This window comes from Bison bison, unplaced genomic scaffold, assembly GCF_000754665.1.
Source record: "Bison bison bison isolate TAMUID 2011002044 unplaced genomic scaffold, Bison_UMD1.0 scf7180017864249, whole genome shotgun sequence".
NCBI classification, from domain to species: Eukaryota; Metazoa; Chordata; class Mammalia; order Artiodactyla; family Bovidae; genus Bison; species Bison bison.
In genome coordinates, this window is record NW_011494821.1 from 569830 (window position 1) to 586136 (window position 16307).

Consider the following 16307-nt stretch of genomic DNA (forward strand, 5'->3'; position numbering starts at 1 on the left):
AGTACTGGAGTTTCAGCTTTAGCATCAGTCCTTCCAAAGAACACCCAGGACTGATCTCCTTCAGAATGGACTGGTTGGATCTCCTTGCAGTCCAAGGGACTCTCAAGAGTCTTCTCCAACACCACAGTTCAAAAGCATCAATTCTTTGATGCTCAGCTTTCGTTATAGTCCAACTCTCACATACATACATGACCACTGGAAAAGCCATAGCCTTGACTAGATAGACCTTTGTTGGCAAAGTAATGTCTCTGCTTTTGAATATGCTATCTAGGTTGGTCATAACTTTCCTTTCAAGGAATAAGTGTCTTTTAATTTCATGGCTGCAATCACCATGTGCAGTGATTTTGGAGCCCAAAAAAATAAAGTCTGACACTGTTTCCACTGTTTCCCCATCTATTTCCCATGAAGTGATGGGACCAGATGCCATGATCTTCGTTTTCTGAATGTTGAGTTTTAAGCCAACTTTTTCACTCTCCTCTTTCATTTTCATCAAGAGGCTTTTTAGTTCCTCTTCACTTTCTGCCATAAGGGTGGTGTCATCTGCATATCTGAGGTTATTGATATTTCTCTGGGCAATCTTGATTCCAGCTTGTGCTTCTTCCAGCCCAGTGTTTCTCATGATGTACTCTGCATATAAGTTAAATAAGCAGGATGACAATATACAGCCTTGTTACTTCAAATAATCCTCCTAATTTTAGTACTACCTACATTCCAGCTAAAATGGACTGGAATGGGTGAATTTAACTCAGATGATCATTATATCTACTACTGTAGGCAAGAATCCCTTAGAAGAAATAGAGTAGCCATCATAGTCAACAAGAGAGTCCAAAATGCAGTACTTGGATGCAATCTCAAAAACGACAGAATGATCTCTGTTCGTTTCCAAAGCAAACCATTCAATATCACAGTAATCCAAGTCTATGCCCCAACCAATAATGCTGAAGAAGCTGAAGTTGAACAGTTCTATGAAGAACTACAAGACCTTCTAGAACTAACACCCCTAAAAGATGTCTTTTCATTATAGGGGACTGGAATGCAAAAGTAGGAAGTCAAGAGAGACCTGGAGTAAAGGGCAAATTTGGCCTTGGAGTACAGAATGAAGCAGGGCAAAGGCTAACAGACTTTTGCCAAGAGAACGCACTGGTCATAGCAAACACCCTCTTCCAACATCACAAGAGAAGACTCTACACATGGACATCACCAGATGGTCAATACCAAAATCAGATTGATTATATTCGTTGCAGCCAAAGATGGAGAAGCTCTATATAGTCAGCAAAAACAAGACTGGGAGCTGACTGTGGCTCAGATCATGAACGCCTTATTGACAAATTCAGACTTAAATTGAAGAAAGTATGGAAAACCAGTAGACCATTCAGGTATGACCTAAATCAAATCCCTTACAACAATATAGTGGAAGTGACAAATAGATTCAAGGGATTAGATCTGATATACAGACTGCCTGAAGAACTATGGATGGAGGTTTGTGACATTGTGCAAGAAGCAAGAAGCAAGACCATCCCCAAGAAAAAGAAGTGCAAAAAGGCAAAATGGTTGTCTAACGAGGCCTTACAAACAGCTATGACAAGAAGAGAGGAGAAAGGCAAAGGAGAAAAGGAAAGATATACCCATTTGAATGCAGAGTTCCAAAGAACAGCAAGGAGAGATAAGAAAGCCTTCCTCAGTGATCAAGGCAAAAATATAGAGGAATACAATAGAATGGGAAAAACTAGAGATCTCTTCAAGAAAATTAGAGATCCCAAGGGGACATTTCATGCAAAGATGGGCACAATAAAGGACAGAAACAGTATGGACCTAACAGAAGCAGACCATATTAAGAAGAGGTGGCAAGAATGCACAGAAGAACTGTACAAAAAAGATCTTCATGACCCAGATAACCATAATGGTGTCATCACTCACCTAGAGCCAGACATCCTAGAATGTGAAGTCAAGTGGGCCTTAGGAAGCATCACTAAGAACAAAGCTAGTGGAGGTGATGGAATTCCAGTTGAGCTATTTCAAATCCTGAAAGATGAGGCTGCAAAAGTGCTGCACTCAATATGCCAGCAAATTTGGAAACTCAGCAGTGGTCACAGGACTGGAAAAGGTCAGTTTTCATTCCAATCCCCAAGAAAGGCAATGCCAAAGAATGCTCAAACTACCGCACAATTGCACTCATCTCATAGGGTGGCAAAGTAATGTTCAAAATTCTCCAAGCTAGGCTTCAACAATACATGAACCGTGAACTTCCAGATGTTCAAGCTTGATTTAGAAAAGGCAGAGGAACCAGAGATCAAATTGCCAACATCCGGTGGATCATCGAAAAAGCAAGAGAGTTCCAGAAAAGCATCTATTTCTGCTTTACTGATTATGCCAAAGCCAAAGTTTATTGTGGATCACAACGAACTGTGGAAAATTCTTAAAGAGATGGGAATATCAGACCACCTTATCTGCCTCCTGAAAAATCTGTATGCAGGTCAAGAAACAAGAGTTCAAACTGGTCATGGAACAACAGACTGGTTCCAAACAGGAAAAGGAGTACGTCAAGGCTGTATATTGTCACCCTGCTTATTTAACTTATATGCAGAGTACATCATGAGAAACGCTGGGCTGGAGGAAGCACAAGCTGGAATCAAGATTGCTGGGAGAAATATCAATAACCCCAGATATGCAGATGACACCACACTTATGGCAGAAAGCGAAGAAGAACTAAAGAGCCTCTTGATGAAAGTGAAAGAGGAGAGTGAAAAAGTTGGCTTAAAACTCAACATTCAGAAAACTAAGATAATGGCATCTGGTCCCATCACTCCACGGCAAATAAATGGGGAAACAATGGATATAGTCGCAGACTTTATTTTGGGGGGCTCCAAAACCACTGAAGATGGTGACTGAAGCCATGAAATTAAAAGACACTTGCTCCTTGGAAGAAAAGGTATTACCAACCTAAACAGCTTATTAAAACCAGAGACATTACTTTGCCAACAAAGGTCTGTCTAGTCAAAGCTATGGTTTTTCCAGTAGTCATGTATGGATGTGAGAGTTGGACTATAAAGAAAGCTGAGTGCAGAACTGATGCTTTTGAACTGTGGTGTCAGAAAAGACTCTTGAGAGTCTCTTGGACAGCAAGGAGATCCAACCAGTCCATCCTAAAGGAAATCAGTACTGAATATTCATTGGAAGCACTGATGCTGAAGCTGAAACTCCAATACTTTGGCTACCTGATGTGAAGAACTGACTCATTGGAAAAGACCCTGACACTGGGAAAGACTGAAGGCAGAAGAAGGGGACGACAGAAGATGAGATGGTTGGATGGCATCATTGACTAAATAGACATGAGTTTGAGTAAACCCCGGGAGTTGGTGATGGACAGAGAGGCCTGGCACGCTGCAGTCGATGGGGTGGAAGAGTTTGACAGGACTGAGCGACTGAACTGACTGACAGCCCAGCTGTACTGTAATGCCATTGATTTAGGGGTACATCAAGTTGCTTCTAAGCTTTCTTCACTGCTGGTTTAGTTAACCATATGACCTTCTGCTTTCCAGTTTCTATTGAAAGTTTTGCTATTATTAATAACTCCTCTCTTTCCTTGACCCCTTTCTTAAATCCCCTTATTGTTATCTTCTTAGGATTTAGAAAAAGAGTGAAGTTAAATGCTAGATACCTCAAATTTAACTAAAACCCTCCACTCGCTTGCTAACCCTGGCCAAACTGGCTTCATCCTCAACCTTCCATAAACTGTCAAGATTGATCTTTCCTGAAAGATAAAGCTGGTCAGAATTCACTTCTTGAAAACCTTTCAACCGCTCCCAAATGCCTTCAAAATAAAGTTCAAATTCCTTAGCTTGCAAGCCGTTTTCTGGTCTGGCTCCCCACTGCGGTCTCTCCAGTCACACCTAGCCACAAACCACACTGCGTTCATTCCAGTCAAACTTATTGGACTTACAATGTGTCGGCCCCTCACAGCACTACGCACTTACTGTGGCTTTCCCTTTTCCACTCCAACCTCTCAGCCACCTGGTCAACCCCCCAGATTCAGTTCAAGCAACATTTCCTCCTAGAATCCTTTCTCTGTTCCTAGAGATACACCCTGGGCGTATCCCTAATAAAGCACCTATCCACTCACACGTGAGAGGCCACCTCACTCACCTTTGTATCCCCAGAGCCAACCACATAATAAGCAATCAGAGAGGGAAACGGCTGACAGGAGTAAGCACCTCATAATATATTGACAGTCCGTTTTTAGCGGAGCTCCCGGTCAGAGGGAAGCACTACGGCGAATGTCACACTCACCAAGTCGTTTTCCCCGGACCCCGATAGGTGGCGGAGTGGGATAGGCAGATAGAGGGTCCATGGCTGTCCAGTCTGTAATACCCCAGAGGTCCTACCATCATCACCCAGCACCCCGCAGACGCTCAAGAAATTCTTGTAGAAGAAATTAAACAGACCACAACAGTGTAGTGAAGGTGGACAGGTCTGAATGGCCTTAGACTGGGGAAATTTTCGATACTCCGTCTTACCACAGGTGGTCACGCGGTGGGGTCGCGCAGCGAGCATGCGCAGGAGACCCTGGGAGTTGTAGTTCACCAGGTGAAACGAGAAGGGAAAGGCCACGCTGAGCATCCTGGGAACTGTAGTGTTGGCTAAGGTGCGCCCTCTGCGCAGGCGCAAACCGACGGTCACTTCCGGGCGTTTTTCGGTAGTATTTCGCAAAAGAAAACCCCAGAGTAACGATGGCTACCTACAGCCTGGCGAACGAGCGACTACGCGCCCTGGAAGACATCGAAAGAGAAATTGGAGCCATTCTTCAGAATGCAGGTTCGGGATACGACGACGAGAAGGGTAACGGGCGCGAGAGCAAGCGCGACCGCTTGCACATGCGCGGACCAAGTGGGGTTGGAAGGGATCCTAACTGGGTGTAGGGGTGGGTGGGGCTGGCCCTGGGGCGGGGTTATACTGGCTGTCTCCGGATAGCCCCGCGCGCTCTCCACTCTGGCAGGTACCGTGATCTTGGAACTGTCCAAGGAAAAAACCAACGAGAGGCTCTTAGACCGACAGGCAGCGGCCTTCACCGCGTCGGTGCAGCACGTGGAGGCGGAGCTGTCGGCTCAGATCCGCTATCTCACTCAGGTGTGTGTCGTGGGACCTGCTACGCTCGCACCCCAGCTCTCTGCCTTAGCCTTATTCTTCAAGAGTCCAGGGAACAGCTTTGGTCCCCGGAGCCAACCAAGATCAGCCCTACCCAGCAAGCCCGTCGATCCTGGCAGCATCCCTCCCTTCCAGGACAGGTTTCCCGTGTCACTGAGTTGCATCACATGAGCCAGTGGATGGGAAAGTTCTGGGAGAGGGCATCTAAACAATAGGAAAGTTATAGGATTTGCCCTTAGACATTTGACCTGACCTCAAGTGTATAGTGCCCCAGATGGCTACCTCACGAGAAAAGGAACAGGACTGAAAGGGCTCTGAGGTTATTACAACAGGAAGCACCATTTACTAAACTTTTACAGTGTGCTAGACATTCTGCATTATCTAATTCTATAACAACTCTGAAAAGTGAAACTGTTAGTCTCTCAGTCGTGTCCAACTCTTTGTGACCCTGTGGACTATAGCCCGCCAGGCTCCTTTGTCCATGGAATTTCCCAGGCAAGAATACTGGAGTGGGTAGCCATTCCATTGTCCAGGGGATTTTCCCGACCCAGGGATTGAACCCGGGTCTCCTGCATTGCAGGCAGATTCTTTACCATGTGAGCCATGAGGGAAGCCCATAACAACTCTAGGAAGTAGTTACAGTCATCCCCACTTTACAAAGGAGGTTAATAGAAGTTAATAGAAGTTCATTGATGTGCCCTAGGTAGTCCAGCTAACCATCTGGCATAGCAAATTCAAACTCAGGGAAGAAATGAGGCAAAAGACCTGATGACTTGTTGGGGAGATGGGTGAGGGAAGGGGTGCTTCACTGATAAATCTGAATCTCCTGTAGGTGGCCACAGGGCAGCCCCACGAGGGCTCCAGCTACTCTTCGAGGAAGGACTGTCAAATGGCCCTGAAGCGAGTGGACTATGCTCGCCTCAAGCTCAGTGAGGTGGCCCGAACCTGTGAGCAGATGCTGGAGAACTAGGCCAAGCAGGTGAACAGCTTGGAGGGAGAGCTCCACATATACCCCAGAACAGAATCTGGAGAGTGTGGGCTGCCCTGTACCTGCCGTACTGGTCAGAGGCCATGAGGACAAGGGTGCAGAAGGTGGGAAGGAAGAGACTTAAGAGACCAAGCCCATGCACAGCTGTGCCCTGGCTCCTCCAGCAGGTTGCTCCTGCCATGCACTTCACTGAGTACGGACAAGCTCAGATAGGAGATGGAGACTTAGACACCCAACCCACTTCCTCATGTCTCTGCCCCAGGCTTCCCGCAGACTTGGACCAAGGAAGACACATTTTTGGTTCACTGAAAAAGACAAAATGAGAACTAAGGGTTTTCCTAATAAAAATAATAACACCAAAACAAGGAGTTCAGACTCTCATTGGGGCATATATGGTGATGTAAGGGGTTGAGGAAGTAAAACTAGGCTGCATGGCAGCTGCTGAGGAGGGAGGGTAGAAAAGCCCAGGCCTTTACTGTGGGGTTGGGGCACAAAGCAAGAGAGGGTGGAAGCTAGGGAGGAACACTGGTGTGGTGTGAAGTGACAAGAGCAAGATATATGGGTCATGGGATATGGAGGCTGGTAGGGGTTGGGAGGACATGTTGAGGGGGAAGATGCCAGGTGGCCATCAGCAGAGAAGCTGAAGCCAAGAATCAGGCATGATTAGGGGGCAAGGGCATAAGACCCATGTCTGCAGAAAGAAGAGCCAAAAATTATAAAAATAAGTTTTAGTAGTTAAAAAATATGGAATTTATACAAGACATAAACAGCAATTTTATATCATGGTATAGAAAAAATCCAAAAGAACAGAAGAAAAGTCTAAGGGAGGTCAATAGCTGGTTAGTTGTGAATTAAACACTGACCAATAAGTACAGTGTCTACCAAAAATTGTTCTAGTATATTAATTCATGCTGAATAAATCACAATCTGCCCTCACAAGGTTCCATTCTCTGCCCTGGTTCGTCTGCTGCAGGTATATAATGAAGCTGCAAGATCTGGAAAAGATACAGAAATTAACAGATGAGCTCTGAGATCAAGGGAAGCTGGGCAGGGTATCAGGGGGGGCAAGAGGTGACAGCTTAAACTGGGGAATCAGAGTCTAGAACATTAGCTATAGACCAGGTACACAGCAGGTGCTCAACAGTAAAGATCTGTGAATTGAATGAATGGCTCCCACCTTCCTCCACAGCTTCATCTCCCACTAGTCTGCTCTAGCTGCCATCTTGATGTTGCTCCAAGCACTGCCTGACTTCGAGGGCTGGTCCCCGGGCCTATGATGGCGTCCCTCCCTCCCCACTCTGTAGTCGGGCTAACTCTTCACTCATCGCCTGTGGTCAGTGGTGCAGGTATCATCTGTATTTGTCTCTGGGTCTGCCTGGGAGCTGCTGCTGACAGAATCCCTGCCAGGGAGGCTCTGGGTCCCTGGAGGAGGGGTTCAGAAGCCCAGTTTACCTGGGGGATACTGTAGGAGCTGATTCTTCCTCCGCTTGCACACCACGTAGAGTAGGACTCCAGCGAGGATGAAAACGATGGCCAAGAGGGACAGCACAGGGACCGTGGCTGATGTCCCAGCCTGAGGACCCCTGTTTTCTTTCAGCTGCTTCTGGTTCTCCTTAGCCTCAGGCTCTGCCCCCAGACTGTGGCCTGAAGTGTAAGTGGTAGTTTCATGGGTGGGGATGAGCTTGCTGTCCAAGGACAGTGCTCCTTCCAGAGGGGTGGGTTGCTGGGTACGCTGCAAGGTGGATGGCAGATACGTCTGGGAAGTGGTGGCTGTGTCTGACGGTGCCGCTTCTGTGGGCTCGGGAAGCTGGGTTCTGTGAAGAGGTGCATCCACCACCCTAGGTTGAGCATGTCCACATTCTGAAGAAGCAAGAAGTGAGGGATCAGGGCTACGAGGTGACAAGGTGAAGAACTAGACAGAGGGCAGGGTAGCCGGTCAAGGAGAACATCAAGGGAACAGCTGAAGCCCAGGAAAGGAGGGTAGAGGGAGAATATGGGGAGATGGAAGTGAGCAACTACAACATGGAACCCCTGAGGCAATCCTGAGAAGTCAGGACACCCGGGTTGGAACCCAGACTCTGCTACAAAATAGCTGTGACCTTGCCCCTTGTCACCTAACCTCTCTGGGGTTCATTTCTTTTAGCTGTAACTTAGGGATAATTTTAGTAACAAAGACCAGAGTAGCGAGGAAGAGTAAAAGAAATCAGTTAAGTGCTGGTACCTGGAAGAACACTTGGTGTCTTAATGGTTGTGTATTTATTTTAGGAGTAAAATACAACCAGCATATCAAATTTGTGACTTCACAGGTGTTCCTGCTTAGGACAAGTTGCCATTAAGTTTTTCAAAAGTGGCTGTATACACTTATTTACTCATTTCATTGTTTTAAAATTTTACCTCAAAGGAACAATAAAATACAGAACTCTCCTTAATAATATACATGGTGAAATGTCTGGGAATAAAGTATAGTCGAGCCTGCAACTTACTTGGAAGTGTACCAAAAAGATATTAGGCAGATCAATGAGGGATAGAGGGATGCATAGACAGATGGGTGGGCAATAAAGCAAATATAGTTAAAATGCCTTAAACTCGATATTGTAAAATATAAAATATATTTGCTTTATTATGGACATATGTAAAATACATCAAATATAGAAATCAAACATTATAGAATTAGGTGGTAGTTATATGGATGTTCACTGGACAAATCTTTCAACTTTTGTACATGTCTTCAAATTTCCATAATAAAATCGTTCTTGTTGTTGTTTAGTCATCAAGTAATGTCTGACTCTTTTGCAGCTCCATGGACTTTAGCCCCTAAGGCTCCTCTGTCCATGGGATTTCCCAGTCAAGAGTGCCCTCTCCTTCTGCAGGGGATCTTTCCAACCCAAGGATAGAACCCACTATCTCCTCCGCTGGCAGGTAGATTCTCTACCCCTGAGCCACCGGGGAAGCCTCCACCACAAAATACCGGAACATAAAAATAGTGCCTTGATTTCAAGAACAACATTAAGTAAATGCACAGTGATAGGATGTATCGGCAAAAATCATGAAGTGATGGTGAAGGGTTTATGGTAAAGAGGAACTTAAGTCAAAGTATACTGAAGAAGAAAGGGCTGAGGCAAAGAAGGGTGTAAGGTGGACGCACAGGTGCCCTGGGGACAGGGCCTGGGGAGGAGGGGGAAGCTCTCACCTCCACTGTCAAAGCAGTGCATCAGCTCCTGAACCCAGCCGTCAGTGCTGCCTCCACATACATTTTTGAGGGGTAGCTGGAACCTGAGGAACGACCTGGTCTCAGATGTGTCCCCACTCTCTGCCCCACCCCTGCCATTCTCAGCTCTTTCCTGGTTCCAAAGAAGTGAGGTCACTCCCGAGCTTCAGCAGTTTCTGCTGGGACTGGGAAATTCCAGGTAGGTGGGACAGGGGAAAAGGGAAACTGAAGGTGCAACGAATTAGGGCGAACGTGACCGAGAGGAGTGGGGCAGGGGCGAGACGTCCTCCCAGAAGGAGATCGAGTTTGACCAGAGGATCCTGAAGGGCGGGGGAGAGGGGGGGCCCCCGCGGATCCTGAAGGGCGGGGGGACGGGGAGGGCCCCCCCACCTCCCCGCGCAGCCCTCCCGGGGTGGGTGGTGACATTACCTGACGTAGGAAAAACAGCGCTGATATGCTTTCAGGTATTTTCGGAGATGTCTCATGAAATCCTCGTTTGGGGGGGAATGGGAAGAGACTGTACGATCGCAGGGACAACTCCCAACCTTGCTGCCTTCGTTGCCATTGCCTGAGCGGGATGGAAGTGGTTTGCACAGGCCCCGGTTCAAGGGGCTCATGCAGCTGCTACTAAGACTTCAACCCACAGCCTCACTACAGTGTCTCCCCTAGACCCCAGGATCTGAGCCCCGATCCCGGCTCGACCCACGCTTCACTCTCCCCAAATATGTCCATAATCACACCTGGACCCAGGTGTTCCCCAGCCCATCCCCAAGCCCAGGCAGCTGGCCCTCCCCCTGCCCCCGGCTGCCTTGGGGACCCTGGCTCCCCACTTACTCAACTCAACCCAGCGGCGCTAGTGCCTCCCGCCCATTTCCTTCCCCGGATTCGGGGCTCCGGGCCTCCGACAAACCTAAAGTAGTGGCATAAGCTATAAACAGTAGGACCAAGAGTAACTGGGATGTCCGGCCCAGCATCATCTCAGCCCGCCGCGTTCTGTCTGACTCCCCGACGTTCTCCGGAGCCTGATGACCAGCCGGTTTCTCAATGGCTTTCGCTTCCTTCTCCTGCTTCGCCTATGATTCCGAGGGACACGGCGGTCGTCGGCGCCGGGGCCCCGCCGGCCAAGGCAGGTCGCGAGGGGGCGGCGCGTCCCTCCCGGCGTCCTCACCGTCTCAAATCGACAGTCCCATCGCAACCGCGTGATCACAGGCCTGGGGGAGGCGGGGAAACTCCGGGAGGTGGAGTTCCTCCGCCAGCACCCCCGCACCCAGCCCAGAGCCCCGTCGAGTCGGTAGCCAGGAATGATTGAAGAAGGAAAGAGAAAGCGAAAGGAAGCCCAAGGTGCACGGCTAGGCGCGGCTGGATGGCAGCACTGCCCCCTGGGCCGATTCGTCTGACCCAGAGATGCCAGCACCGCCCGCCTGCCCTCCGCAGCTCAGTCCGTGACCTGCGTCTTAGAGAGGCATTCACGTTTTGACCCGGCTCCAGTCACGTGGGCGGAGTGACTGTCAGCACCAGTCCACGCGCTTCACGGCGCAGACACTGACCCGGGTGCCTCCGCGCGGCGCAAGACTTTGGGGCGTGGCCACCCGAGCAGCCGGCAGTGGGCTCGGGCAGCCTGACGTCACACCGCACCCCGAGGTATTTACCTTCGAAAAGTGGTGGCGGCTGCAGGTACTGGAGTAGTGGAGCGGCCGGGGCGGGGGCTAGGTGTACTGGGGTTCACCGCCAACCCTAACCCGGTCCAAGGCGAAGGAATGCCCTGCCTCTGATGCCCTCTTCCCACACCCCACAAACGAGTCCAAAACTCTTTCCCATAGGATTAACCCTCTCCCACTTCGATCCTCGATTTAATTCAATCCCTACCTTTGAGGGTTTGAGCCTCAGATTTGGAGCCCCAAATACTATCTCCCGCCTGACTACTCACTTTTAACCCTAATCACCCACTTTCAAGTCTGGCCCCCATTCTCATCCTGAACTCGCATCCTCAGCCCTGAAAACTCCTTTCTGGCTCCCAACATCCATCCATAGATTCCACCCTAAGGGACCCCTCCAACCCACACCGTCCCCTGTGCCTCTCCCTCACCATACATCCCTTCTGCTCAGTCTGGCCCAGGCCCTGTGCCCCTGAAGACATGGAGTTTGTGTCTGGATACCGGGATGAATTCCTTGATTTTGCTGCCCTCCTCTTTGGCTGGTTCCGCAAGTTCGTGGCAGAGCGCGGGGCTGTAGGGACCAGCCTTGAGGGTCGCTGGCGGCAGCTGGAGGCTCAGATCAGAAGGTTGCCCCAGGACCCAGCCCTTTGGGTGCTCCACGTCTTGCCCAACCGTAGTGTGGGCATCAGCCTGGGGCAAGGGGCAGAGCCAGGCCCTGGACCAGGCCTGGGGGCTGCCCGGCTGCTGGGAGATGAGCCCCCACTCCACCTGAGAGACCTAAGTCCCTACGTCAGCTTTGTCAGCCTGGAGGAAGGGGAAGAAGGAGAGGAGGAGGAGGAGGAGGAGGAAGAAGAAGAGAATGGAGAGGAGGAGGGTGCCGGCACCAAAAAGGTAGAAACGGAGGAGGATGGGGAGCCGGCCCCTGGCAGCAGGGAGCCCCCCCGGGAAGCCACCCCTCCAGGGGAGCCAGAGGAGGCCAAGCAGGAGGCTGGAGGTGGCGAGGATGGCAAAGAAGACAGGGCAGAAGATGGGCCGGGGCCCGAGAGGAGGACGGGGCGGAGAGGTGGTAAGAACCCAGTACGCCGCTGGCCCCCTCAGAGCGCAGTTAGGAGTCACACATGGGTGGGCCTCAGGCCAAGCTGGCCTGAAAAGGTGTTTTCATTGATCCACATTTTTTTTTAAGTTTCACCAACATTTAAGCAGTAAAGGAAAAAACAATTCCAGAAGTCTAGAGTTAACACCTCAAGAAAAATGTGAAGTTCCCACAGCACACCCCCACATTTATGCCTGGCGGCAAATGCTCGTTCTGTGGAGCCACTGTCCCCTTCCAAAGAGGCTTGCCCTCTCTACCTAGTTCCCTCTCCTAGCCCCAGGAGTATCTGATTTGGTACCCTGCCCCTGACAATCTTCCCCCTCCACCCCCGACTTTTCCTGTCTTCCGCAGATGCTGCTCCCTTGCACCTTTCCTGCCTCTTACTGGTGACGGATGAACATGGCATCATCCTGGGCATTGATCTGCTGATGGAAGGAGCACAGGGGAGCACCGGCAGGGGCTCAGGGGCTGAGAACCTGGCTCCTCGAGCCTATGCTCTCCTCTGCCACAGCATGGTCTGTCCCATGGGCTCCGGAGACCCCCGAAAGCCCCGACAGCTTACTGTGGGAGATGCCCAGCTGCATTGGTACAGAAAGCTGGTAGAGGGTGGGGAAGCCTAGGGGCCTGGGCTTCTGAGCCCCACCCCCAACCTGATGCTGTCTCCACCCTCATTCAGGGAGCTGGAGAATCTGGTCCCAAGGCTGGGAGTGAAGTTAGCCAAGACCCCGATGCGGACATGGGGTCCCCGGCCAGGCTTCACCTTTGCCTCCCTTCGGGCTCGAACCTGCCATGTTTGTCATAGGCACAGCTTTGAAGTGAAACTGACACCCTGGTGAGCAACCTGCAAAGACAGAGTGAGGGGGAGGAAAAGTCGGGCAAACAGAGAGGAAGCAGGCTAGTGGGGGACACTGAGGACAGACAGAATGAGGAATAGAGAAACAAGAAGATGGAAAAATACCATGCCGTTATAGGCAAAGAGAGTACAAATAGACTGAGTGACATATGGGCAGCTGCAGGACAGATGGACAGCAGACAGGGGACCTACGTACACTAATTCTGGCTACCCCACCACCTCCTATAACCCCAGCCCCCAGTGCAGTGCTGTCTTGTACTGTGGAGAGGCTTGTCTCCGTGCGGACTGGAAGCGATGCCCAGATGACGTCAGCCACCGATTTTGGTGCCCAAGGCTTGCAGCCTTCATGGAGCGGGCTGGAGAACTGGCAACCCTGCCTTTTACCTACACCGCAGGTACCATAAGGAGGTCAGGATGGATGGGGGAAGTGGAACCAGGTCTTTGGAACAGGGTCCTGGGCTTGAAGGTTAAGTGCCTGTTATTTCAGAGTCTTGATCCCTGGAGTAACAGCTGAGCGCTGGGTATTTGGGGCTGGGAGCTAGACCCCTGGGGCTGAAGATAGCCTCTTTGGAGCTGAGGACTGAGTGCCCAGGTCCCTGAGAGAACTTAGGGGATTCAGGAGTAGAGATACAAATACTTGCTTCCCAGTTTCACAAGCTGGCAACCTGAAACAAATCACTTTACTTTTTAGAGTTTTTCCTCACCGGTTAAACAGGCAGATTAGCAAATATTAAAACCCATGGAATTGTCATATGGCTTCTGTGGACTATGCTGTAGCCACTCAGGAATGTTAGTTCTCTGCCTGACTAGAAGCAGACTCAGACCCAGGGTCCCGGGGAGAGGCTGAGGTGAGCCCAAGTCCGGAATCCTGGCCACTGAGCCCTCAACCCCTCCCCTCATCCTTCTCCAGAGGTGACCAGTGAAACTTTTAACAAGGAGGCCTTCCTGGCCTCCCGCGGCCTCACTCGTGGCTACTGGACCCAGTTCAGCATGCTGATTCCAGGCCCTGGCGCCCCCAGGCACCCAAGGGGCAGCACACCCTCCCTCAGCCTTCTTCTCCATGGTGCGTGGGGCCTCTCTCCAGGCATGAGTCCCTCAGACTAGAGAGCAGCAGGGGAGATCAAAAAGTTGTCCAGATCCTAGATAACCCCTCCACGTACACAGCAGACACCCCCACCCCCAGCACCAGGGCACTGCCTGCCACTCCCCAACCCTCGGAAAAGTCACCCCTGCCCACCCTCTCCAGAAGCCCCATCCCTAGGCAGTTTCCCAGCCCCCTGCTGCAGCTCCAGGTCCTCTCAGGGAACACAGCTCCTTTGGAAGAAGGAAGCAGCCAGGTGGTGATCTCCCTGACACCAGGCTCGTCGTCTTTTATCCTCACAGGAGATCCTTACCAGCCTCTCCAGGGGGATGGGCCAGCTCTGATGCCTCCAGTGCCCCCAGATTCACCCAGGGGCCTCTTTGGTGAGCCAGAGGGGCCCTGAGGGAGCTAGGGGTGGGGATGTGATCTGCAGGGCCAGAGGTCTTGGGGGACTGAGAAAGGAGGCTGTTAGACTGGAGGGGGCCTGAGGTCAGGTCCCCAGTAGCCCACTCTCCCCAGGCTCGTGGCAGGATTACTACAAGTGGCGGGGCCTCAGCTTGGACTCCCCCATGGCCGTGCTCCTCACCTACCCACTGACTGTGTACTACGTCATCACCCACCTGGTGCCCCAGTCCTGTAAGGAGGGCTGAGGCAGGGGGGAGGACTGCATGGAGCAGAGGGGCCAGGGGGCTGGTAGGGGACAGGAGGGAGGGGAGGAGGAGACCATATTCTTAAGTGGCTAGCTTATCACCCAGTCCCTGAGCTCAACATCCAGAACAAACAGTCACTGAAAATCCACGTGGTGGAGGCCGGGAAGGAGTTTGACCTTGTCATGGTGTTTTGGGTAAGTCCCTCCAGGCCTGAAGGGTGGGCGTCTGGGTGTGGAGGTGAACACAGGGTGGGACCCAGATTCGTCCTCTCTGCCCTTCAGGAACTCTTGGTCTTGCTCCCCCATGTGGCCCTGGAGCTGCAGTTTGTGGGTGACGGCCTGCCCCCCGAAAGTGACCAACAGCACTTTACCCTGCAGAGGGTGAGGGTTGAATACCCCCTCCCCCTGTCCCCCACCCCAGTCTCCAGACCTGGTCCCTCTGTTTTCATCCTGGTTGGGCAGTGCCCTTCTGATCCCTGCCTCCCCTCCCCTGTCTTACCTGACACGTCTTCCAGCACCATCACTTCCACTGGCCTCTCTCCCACTTCTGACTCCCCAGGATGGCCCTGAAGTATCTGTCCGCCCTGGTTCTGGTGTATCAGCACGGCTCAGCTCTGGGACTAAGGAGAAGGGGGGCCGCAGAGACCTGCAGATCAAGGTGTCTGCAAGGCCCTACCACCTGCTCCAGGGGCCCAAGCCTGACTTGGTCATCGGTAAGAGCCGGGGGTGGGAGGGTGGAGAAGGTGGGAGGAGGCCATGGAAGCTAGCTTCTCCCTGCTGTCCTTCCCTCCGCAGGATTTAACTCTGGCTTTGGACTAAAGGACACTTGGCTGAGCTCGCTGCCCCGGTTACAGGTGGGGGATGGGGCAAAAGAGACCTTTTCTCACCTGCCGCCCGGTCCCTCATTTTCTAAAAGTGTTTTCTTCCCCATCATCTACTCCACAGACATAGGGTGCACCCACGGGTTCTCCTGGCCCCTGTGTCTGCCTCGTGCCTCTCCCCATCCCAGTCCTCTGGGTCCCCAGGAGGTATATGGGGGTGGGAGCTTTTCTGTGAGTGTCTGAGACCCCGCTCCCACCCCAGTCCCTCCGAGTGCCGGCCTTCTTCACCGAGAGCAGCGAGTATGGCTGTGTGATGGACGACCAGACCATGGCGGTGGCCACAGGAGGGGGGACCAGCCCTCCACAGCCCAACCCTTTCCGCTCCCCCTTTCGCCTCAGAGCGGCAGACAATTGCATGCCCTGGTAAGGCCTTCGTACTCTCTGGCTGCTCATCCTGAAAAGCCCACCTCAACCCTCGTCTCTATGGTCCTGGGACCCTCCTGGCCCAGCCCTACCCTATGCTTCCTCCGCCCGCACTCCTCACGACCCCCACTGGAGGGTCTCGACAACGCCCACACACCCCTCTATAGAACCAGCTCACAAAATCTCTCCAATCCCTGGTCCTCTACCCACCAAAACATAGCCCTGATTACACCCTGGCTGGCCCACGGAGCCCTAAGCCTAGCCCCACCCCACCCCCCGGGAACGTAGAATTTATAACCCCCGCCCCTTGGAATAGCCCAGCCTCTTGGCCCCGCCCCTGATGGAGCCACGCCCCCTCAGGTACTGCAACGCTTTCATCTTCCACTTGGTCTAC

The 16307-nt window shown here is 51.7% G+C and overlaps 4 protein-coding genes across 10 annotated transcripts in view; 2 read left to right on the plus strand and 2 right to left on the minus strand.

Annotated features, from left to right (window-relative positions):
* PELP1 (proline, glutamate and leucine rich protein 1) overlaps positions 1-4721 on the minus strand; it is a 51181-nt gene extending 46460 nt beyond the window's left edge. The window contains exon 1 of one of the 6 annotated variants that reach the window (XM_010847376.1): positions 4288-4721. In XM_010847376.1, the coding sequence (XP_010845678.1) occupies positions 4288-4617 (330 nt within the window). In that variant the 5' untranslated portion in view covers positions 4618-4721. The remainder of the gene's footprint in view (positions 1-4287) is intronic. The other 5 variants (XM_010847375.1, XM_010847380.1, XM_010847377.1 and 2 more) reach the window with 5 other exon arrangements.
* MED11 (mediator complex subunit 11) lies at positions 4626-6495 on the plus strand. Of its 2 annotated transcripts, none has more exons than XM_010847373.1 (3): positions 4626-4836; positions 4994-5124; positions 5975-6495. In XM_010847373.1, exons 1-3 carry the CDS (start codon positions 4728-4730, stop codon positions 6110-6112), a joined length of 378 nt encoding a protein of 125 aa, XP_010845675.1. In that variant the 5' UTR covers positions 4626-4727; the 3' UTR covers positions 6113-6495. The 2 variants fall into 2 exon arrangements, with proteins under 2 accessions (XP_010845675.1, XP_010845676.1); XM_010847374.1 differs by having other exon boundaries at positions 4626-4812; positions 5975-6492.
* Positions 6496-6856: 361 nt separating this feature from the next.
* CXCL16 (chemokine (C-X-C motif) ligand 16) lies at positions 6857-10974 on the minus strand. The gene is made up of 5 exons (XM_010847386.1): positions 10249-10974; positions 9768-9906; positions 9321-9403; positions 7583-7990; positions 6857-7125 (listed from the first exon to the last, which is right to left on the minus strand). The coding sequence occupies exons 1-5, from the start codon at positions 10313-10315 to the stop codon at positions 7064-7066; spliced, it is 759 nt and encodes a 252-aa protein (XP_010845688.1). The 5' UTR covers positions 10316-10974; the 3' UTR covers positions 6857-7063.
* The window catches only part of ZMYND15 (zinc finger, MYND-type containing 15), a 5773-nt gene continuing 412 nt past the window's right edge, over positions 10947-16307 (plus strand). The window contains exons 1-14 of the mRNA XM_010847384.1: positions 10947-11012; positions 11445-12059; positions 12438-12672; positions 12763-12918; positions 13174-13334; positions 13850-14002; positions 14323-14403; positions 14540-14656; positions 14776-14864; positions 14952-15050; positions 15229-15382; positions 15465-15523; positions 15753-15913; positions 16274-16307. Coding sequence (XP_010845686.1) covers positions 11474-12059; positions 12438-12672; positions 12763-12918; positions 13174-13334; positions 13850-14002; positions 14323-14403; positions 14540-14656; positions 14776-14864; positions 14952-15050; positions 15229-15382; positions 15465-15523; positions 15753-15913; positions 16274-16307 — 2085 coding nt within the window. The 5' untranslated portion in view covers positions 10947-11012; positions 11445-11473. The remainder of the gene's footprint in view (positions 11013-11444; positions 12060-12437; positions 12673-12762; positions 12919-13173; positions 13335-13849; positions 14003-14322; positions 14404-14539; positions 14657-14775; positions 14865-14951; positions 15051-15228; positions 15383-15464; positions 15524-15752; positions 15914-16273) is intronic.

What these genes read in the sequence shown, in the direction of transcription:
- MED11 (XM_010847373.1), top strand. Translation starts at nt 4,728, where the DNA reads ATGGCTACCTACAGCCTGGCGAACGAGCGACTACGCGCCCTGGAAGAC. An exon ending in GGGATACGACGACGAGAAGG is followed by an intron (nt 4,837 to 4,993) that starts GTAACGGGCGCG and finishes CCACTCTGGCAG; the next exon opens with GTACCGTGATCTTGGAACTG. An exon ending in AGATCCGCTATCTCACTCAG is followed by an intron (nt 5,125 to 5,974) that starts GTGTGTGTCGTG and finishes AATCTCCTGTAG; the next exon opens with GTGGCCACAGGGCAGCCCCA.
- CXCL16 (XM_010847386.1), bottom strand. Translation starts at nt 10,315, where the DNA reads ATGATGCTGGGCCGGACATCCCAGTTACTCTTGGTCCTACTGTTTATA. An exon ending in AGCTTATGCCACTACTTTAG is followed by an intron (nt 9,907 to 10,248) that starts GTTTGTCGGAGG and finishes CATCCCGCTCAG; the next exon opens with GCAATGGCAACGAAGGCAGC. An exon ending in CGCTGTTTTTCCTACGTCAG is followed by an intron (nt 9,404 to 9,767) that starts GTAATGTCACCA and finishes GTCGTTCCTCAG; the next exon opens with GTTCCAGCTACCCCTCAAAA.